We start from the raw sequence: 6,836 nt of genomic DNA, 5'->3' as shown, positions 1-6,836 counted from the left end.
GACTTGGCGGCAGTGGGGGTGACAGGAGTGGGATGGGTGCAGGGCTGGGCTCGGGCCTTGAGATGAAGGAGCATGTGGGGGCGATGGGAGCCAGGCGGGCGCAGGGCTGACTGGGGGCCGGGGCTGCAGAGGAGGTACGGGGGTGGACACGGGGCGGACCCGGGGTCAGGGCAGGAGGGCGCCCGGCCGGGCCTCACCTGGAAGGCGCCGTGTCGCCCCGCCCGCGGCTGGTCGTCGTCGTCGTCTTCCTCGTCCGTGTCCCCCGGTGCGTCCCCGTCCGCGTCGACCCCCTTCTCTGGACCCTCCGCGTCTCCCTCCGCGTCCTCCTCGTCCTCCTCCCAGGTGGAGTCGCAGCAGTCGGAGTCGTCCATACCGGCGGCCGCTCCGCGCTCGGCGGCGGAAGCGAAAGCGAAAGCGCAGGAAGCGCGGGGGCGGAGCTCCGGGGCCGCTGGGCGGGGCGAGCAGGGCTCTGTGGGCGGGGCCTCGGAGCGGCTGGGTGGGCGGAGTCTGGTGAGGGTAGGGCGGGGCTCTGTTGGGTTGTGTGCTACCTAGTGACAAGAAGGTGCTCTGCACTCCCGAAGGAAGGCAAGAGCTTCGAGGCCACCGAAGGATGGGCAGTCTTCTCCTGTGCAATAAACCGCCTCTGAAGACCCGCCAGAGGCTCAGTTATGGGTCGGTTCCGACTCGAAGGTACTCAGCAACAGCTTCTGGTGCGGAGCGAGAGGCTATCCAGGCGTCGCCTCCGGGGTCTCTGGGTCCATTGCGCGCTGCCGCCACGGTCCCTCCATCGGCGGGCGCCATCCTCTAGAACAGCCCCAGGATGCGTCCCCGGAGGATGCCGCCAGGAAGGCTGAGCCACCGCGGAGTGCATCCGTGCCGAACGACCCACCATGTAGGATGTCCCCCCTGCTCATGCTGCCTTCTCAGAAGACCACCACCCGTCGCTGCAGAGTCCCTCCCTTTCCCCTTGGTGATGTCTCCCACCCAAGGTAGCTGCAGGTTGTCGGGTAGATGTGATAGGCAGTGAGGTAGCTGGAACAGAGCATTCCCTTTACACACTTCAGACAGCGTGAGCTCCTGAGTGTCACCTCAAATCCTGCCATTCTGTCAATCTCTGTTAACTCCGCAGAAACTCCCCCAGAGCAGGGGCGCCCCATATAAAGCCAGAGTCCCTGCAAGAGTGGCCACAGTTCAGGAGTACACACCGCCGGCCTTTGAGACCATCACAGGGCACTGGGATGGGGTGCAGACCTCCACGTTCCAAGCAATGGAGGCAGCAGCCAGAGCTGCAGGACACCTCCAGAGTGTGGCCTCCAGGACACTGGCCACCTTTGGGAGAGAGATGAGGTGGGCTCCTTGCACAAAAGGTCACAGCCGGAAACTCCATGAGCACTTCTCTGTTCTGAGGGCGGCTGCGAGTCAGAACCTCTTAGCGGGATCAGACAGCAGAAGACTTTTGGAGTTTACCCACCTGTCAAGTGGCTTATGAAGGGTTGTTGTTGTTGTTATGTGCCGTCAAGTCGCTTGTGACTCATAGCGACACTATGTACAACAGCCCTAAACTCTGCTCTGACCTGTGCCAATAGCACTGTCTCCAACACACCCATCCTGATTACCCCAGTCACTGAATCAATCCACCTCATACAGGGCCTTTTCCTCCTGCGCTGTCCCTCCACCCTACCAAGCATGATGTCTCTCCTCACAACATGTCCAAAGTATGTTAGACGGAGCCTCAGAATCCTTGTCTCCAAGGAGCCACCCGGTTTAACCCTTTCCAGGAGGAATCTGTTTGTTTTCCTAACAGTCCATGGTACCCTCAATACTCTTCTCCAGCACCACAGCTCAAAGGCATCAATTCTCCTTCTATCCTCCTTAGTCACTGTCCAACTCTCTGATGCATAACAAGTGATAGCAAAGACCATGGTATGTATCAGACACACCTTAGTCTCCAGAGAGACACCATTGCTCTTCAGTACTTTGGAGAGGTCCCTAACAGCAGACTTCCCATATTACAAAGGGTAGCCCCAGTAAACAGTCCCTGTAGTTCACTTCAAGGGGGGCAATGAAGGGCCGCTCATCACTGCTTCATCTTTGCCCTGTGTACATGCCTACAGTCTGAGTGGGACACAGTGCATCCTGCACAAGCCTCTGGTGGCTCAGTGGTAAGGAACTGAGCTGCAAACACAAGGCAGGTGGTTCGAATTCATCAGCTGCTCTATGAGAGATGGGCAATGTCCTCCCATGTGATTCACAGTCTCTGAAAACCCGCTGGAGGGTCAGCTCTGAGTTGGCTCCAACTCCAGGGTATATAACAACAAAACAGTATAAAATCTGAGGCACTGGGTTTGAGGAAGCTGAAGGCTGTGGCAGAGCCTGATTCTATTTTGATTCTTGACATGGGCCTGGACGCTGCCATAATTCTCACTGGCAAACCAGGGAGAGGGGCTGCCTGGGAGCCTTGGCAGTGGTGGTCCCTTGGCCACCCACAAAGTGGACCAGAGAATTTCTGCAGCTCTGACGATGACCACCACTTAGGCACGTGGCAGAACCCCCTGCAGAAACCTTGTAAACCTCAGTGTTTGACTCCATCATGGCCTTGTACAAGCTTTAGTAGTCCAGCAACCCACGAGGCCACCAGTAAGGCTCTGGTGACTTCTCCAAACCCCAATGAATGCCATGGCTGATTTGGCAGGACGTCTTGGCATCTCACTGATAGTTCCCCTCGTTTTGGGATATCTATTCGTCTCCATGGACTATTTCCCTTAGGAGGTATAAGGTGTGTGTGTGTGTGGTACCTGCCCTGCGCTCCACTACCTCTGTTGTGAAGGGGGATGTTCAATGCTAGCGTCTTGACAGCTTTGCGAGGGTTGTGATGATGGCTGAGGAAGTAAGGGGTGGCAGGAAGTCAAGATAAAATTGACAAGTACTAGACCATGTTAAAGTGACCTGGCTCATGGCCATCCGTGCTGGCTTCTAGCACCAAATCACTCTCTGATCCTGGGACTGTGGAGGCTGGAAGCACCCTGGGCAGGCAGGGTCTCATAAGATGCGGGACCCAGGGGCTCTGGGCCGCTAGAGGCTGCATACCTTCCTCTGATCTTACTTGTAGTTGCTGGGCTCTTGCCTGTTTCCTTTATGCATGGCTGAACAAGTGCTTCTGGAATGTTCAGCATGAATGAAGTAGGGTATCACATTGGTGCCAAGCCCCCCTCTTCCTGTCTCCTCTCATAATGTCCTATATTTGAAGTGCTTAGTAGTGAACAAAGTAACTATTCAGCCTGTTACTGTTTCAACCCCACATTGTATCAAATGTTACCTCAGAGCAGACAGTTGAAAAAGAAACATGTCTATGTAGGAAGAAGTGAACTGATGGTGGAATCAAAGTGGCCAGACTCCAGGTTGAGGGTTTTGTGCTTTAATGCCAGCAGTCAGGAAAGAGGCACATCTCCAGGCTCTGGGCCATGCCCACCCCCGGGTGTGTTTACTCCCACCTTTTGCAAAATACTTAAAAATATAAAAATAACGCTATAAATTCTCCACATCTGGCAATACAAAAACTATGCACAAAATGTTTCATCACCTTAAAACCGAACCTCTGGGAGGGGGGAATACAACACAGGCTTAATTTCTGTGGCCGTTTTCATAAAAACTCTAGCAAAATAGTCTTCTTCAAAATGAAATCGAGAGAACCACCACCCAGTTGTGTACGTTGTCACAGTGTGCATGAGCACGGCAGGTCGTGCACGGGCTCCGTGGGGGTACCAAGACCACACGGGGTCTGAGGTGGCCTTCTGGGTACTGTTTCTGCAGGATAAAGGCTCCAGGCCATGGAAAAACAAGGAAAGAGGAGGGATTGGCCTGTGAGGACTGGTGGCTATGCTGAGGACAGAGGAGAAATGGCGTTTTTATTGCTTTGCAGCTCAAGCCTTTGCTCTTGGCCCCAGGCCTCTGGGTGGCCCAGGAATCAGAGTGTGCCAGGGCCTGCCGAGACCACGCAGCCTCCAGGTCTGAGATGACCTGTCCCTAGTCTTTTGGGAGTCTCCCCTTGTGGTCCCCTCAGAGTCTCAGTGGGCACTGTGAAAAATCTCGTCTGCTTCCTTGCCAAATGGTGTGTCCCTAGCACAGAGGTGGGTGCCACCGGCCAGTGTCCCGATCCCATGGCTGCCTATGTCCGGCGCCGCTTGGCAGCACTGGGGCTGGAGGGGTTGCTGTTGGCCGTCAGGACCTTGTCAGTGACCCGGCTGCGCTTCCGCTTGTCGGCCCCTTCCTTGGATCCCAAGTCTGAAGAGGTCTTTTCTTTCTCTTTGCTGGACTTCTCCACGGCTTTCCCCAAGCCTCCTGAAGAGGAAAACACTAAGAGACAGATGGTCAGCTACAGTTGCCAGTCCCATGGTGGACCGAGGTCCCGGCTCTCGCATCACTGCCCTCAGCCACCTCCACATACCCAGGCCCTGACGACTGTGTGACCGGACACCGAGAGGACTGTCCACACAGTCCCTACTGACCAAGCTGAGCCGTCAGGACAGCTGGTGGTGTGAGTGTCTGGGTTTTACACTGAAAAGACCACGTCTCCCTGACCAGCATCCCAAGCCACAGTGCCACCCCACTGTCCCACATGCTGTCAGCAAAGCATCACTGGACGTTCCTGCCTGACAGACAAAGCCACTTTCTAAAGTAGACCAGGCCAGTAAAAATGACTGTCCATCAAGATGAAATGTTTGACGGGAGGCAGGCAGGAAGTGAGTAGACACTGGGGGTGTCTAGCGGGGTGAGGCCCTGTCCCCTGGCAGGGATCCCTGCACTCACCATCATCAGCCCCGTTGTGGGGGTCCACGTCCTCTTTGGTCTCTTCTTTCATCTCCTCCTCAATGACCACTTTTCCTGTGGAGAGGGACGCTGGCATTTATGGAAGCTGGGAGATGGGTCTTGTGGAGTGAGGCTGATGTGGCGAGCCCGTGGTCAGGGCAAGGCCACAGCATGCCAGGCTGTTCCCACCAGGAGGACCCCGGAGCAGCTCACCTTCCCGGACCTCCTGGACAATCCCCTCTGGAAGGATGAAGTTCCTTTCTGGATTGGGAAAGGGAAGGATCTCGGATTCATGCTGGTGGCCAGAGGCGCCAGATGTTGTTTTTAGAAATGAAGAAAATGCAATTTCAGAAGCAGGTAGGCACTCAACACCCCGTGTCCTGGAGCGGGTGGGATGCTACAGATGGGCGCTAAGAAGTATGAACGAGGCTTGGATCGCACTAGCCCACCTGATGGTGCATCCCTGGGGGGGGGGGCGACAATGCAGGGACACTGGAGGGAGGTACCCCACAGCAGCTCACCACTCCCCAGGAGCCAGTCATAGTATAGAAGTGACCTCAGACGAGGCCTGTCCATCACCAGTCACTGCTCCCAAAAGAGGATGAGGTCCTGGACAGGCAAGATCTCAGATGGGAGGGAGACGGGCTGGAGGGACACCACGCTGACTTGTGTCCTATGTGCCAGCATGTCCCACAGACTGGTGATGTGACCTTGGCCACGAACACTTCCTTTACTCATCCTCGTGGTGGTTCCAGGGACTGCCTGCCAGCTGCAGGGGCCCAGCCCCAGGGACCTCTCAGTGGACAGGCTCCCTCAGGCTTGGCATCATGAATGGAGGCCCTGTCTGGAGAGCTGGCTTAATGCTGGCTGACCCCCAGCAGGGCAGCAGCTCCAAGTCTGGCCTGTAGGGCTCTGCTACTGCACTTGGAGCGGGGGTGTGGTAACCACTCTGACAGGGAGGCTTGCAGCTCATCTGAGACAGCAGCTGTAACCCCATGAGGTGGCATGTGGACATGTCAGGGGTCAGAGCTCACCAGGGCCTGCATGTCATACATGGTACTCAGGTGGTCCCAGATGACCTTGGATGGGACCTGCCGTCCTATGTTCTGGCTGAACTTGTCCCGGATACAAATCATGTGGAAGTGTCGGTTCACACCTGAAGTAGGGTTGAGGCAGGTAGGTGAGAGGGGAGATTAGGGGCTGGGCTTCAGTTGAGGAAAGGGGGGGCAGATGTGATGGGGTGGAAGGTCAGGCGGGGGTCTGCAGTGGGGCAACGGGGGGGGCGAATGGTGAGGGTAGGGTAGGAGGAATTTACTTGGTGGGCAGAGAGCTGTTGGCTTGGTTCATATGGTGGGAAGGGCTGTGCACGAGGGCGGTGGTCCGTGGAGGGGGTGCAGGGTGGGAAGGAGGGGCTCAGAGCTGTGTGGGAGTGTTCTATGCAGCTGGGAGGGATCGTGGCTGTAGATGGACCAGTAGGAGGAGTAGAGTTAGAGAGGTGAGTGTGGTGAAAGGAAGGGGCATGAGGCCTTAGTGGTGAGTGTGTCTCCCTGGTATAGGGAAGGTCTTCAAGGTTGGGAGGAGGACCAGCTCCGTGTGTGTCTAGTCGTGGACTAGTGGGGAGGTGGTTTTGGGGGGCAGCTGGTGGAAAAGGTGGGCGTGTGTCTGTGCTGGGGAGAGCAGCCCAGTGAGCAGGGAGCAGGGGGTCTATGCAGTGTAGACAGCCGCTATGTGGGTAAGACAGCACAGCATGGAGGGATGGCATGTCCCTTTGGTGGGGTTGTCTTCCAGATTGGGAAATCAGTGCATGGGGAGGGGGTGGCGTGGTGGTGGAGGTGTCTGTGGGGAAGGTGGTGGGGAGGAGTCTACGTGGTAAGGAGGGGTCAGAGTGTTGGAGGATTAGGGGGTGGGTCTGAGGTCGCCTGGTGGAGAGGGGTCGGCCTGTGGAGAGGGGGTCAGGGTGGTGGGGAGGGGTCATCCTGGTGGGGAAGGATCAGGGAGGTGGGTCTGAGGACAGGAGGTGGGGAGGCATC

General features: G+C 56.7%; 2 protein-coding genes across 2 annotated transcripts in view; both read right to left on the bottom strand.

The window, feature by feature from the left end:
• OGFR (opioid growth factor receptor) overlaps positions 1 to 371 on the bottom strand; it is a 7,521-nt gene extending 7,150 nt beyond the window's left edge. Inside the window, exon 1 of the mRNA XM_006896941.1 lies at positions 198 to 371. Within this exon, the coding sequence (XP_006897003.1) occupies positions 198 to 371 (174 nt within the window). The remainder of the gene's footprint in view (positions 1 to 197) is intronic.
• Positions 372 to 4,165: 3,794 nt separating this feature from the next.
• MRGBP (MRG/MORF4L binding protein) overlaps positions 4,166 to 6,836 on the bottom strand; it is a 22,657-nt gene continuing 19,986 nt past the window's right edge. Inside the window, exons 2-5 of the mRNA XM_006896940.1 lie at positions 5,841 to 5,962; positions 5,020 to 5,101; positions 4,807 to 4,881; positions 4,166 to 4,353 (exon numbers count right to left, since the gene is read on the bottom strand). Coding sequence (XP_006897002.1) covers positions 4,166 to 4,353; positions 4,807 to 4,881; positions 5,020 to 5,101; positions 5,841 to 5,962 — 467 coding nt within the window. The remainder of the gene's footprint in view (positions 4,354 to 4,806; positions 4,882 to 5,019; positions 5,102 to 5,840; positions 5,963 to 6,836) is intronic.

The sequence above is a fragment of the Elephantulus edwardii genome, unplaced genomic scaffold, assembly GCF_000299155.1.
Source record: "Elephantulus edwardii isolate Elephantulus edwardi_28Jun2011 unplaced genomic scaffold, EleEdw1.0 scaffold00193, whole genome shotgun sequence".
Classification (NCBI taxonomy): domain Eukaryota; kingdom Metazoa; phylum Chordata; class Mammalia; order Macroscelidea; family Macroscelididae; genus Elephantulus; species Elephantulus edwardii.
Note: the sequence above shows the minus strand (reverse complement) of the source record. Positions and strands in the feature narration are given on the sequence as shown.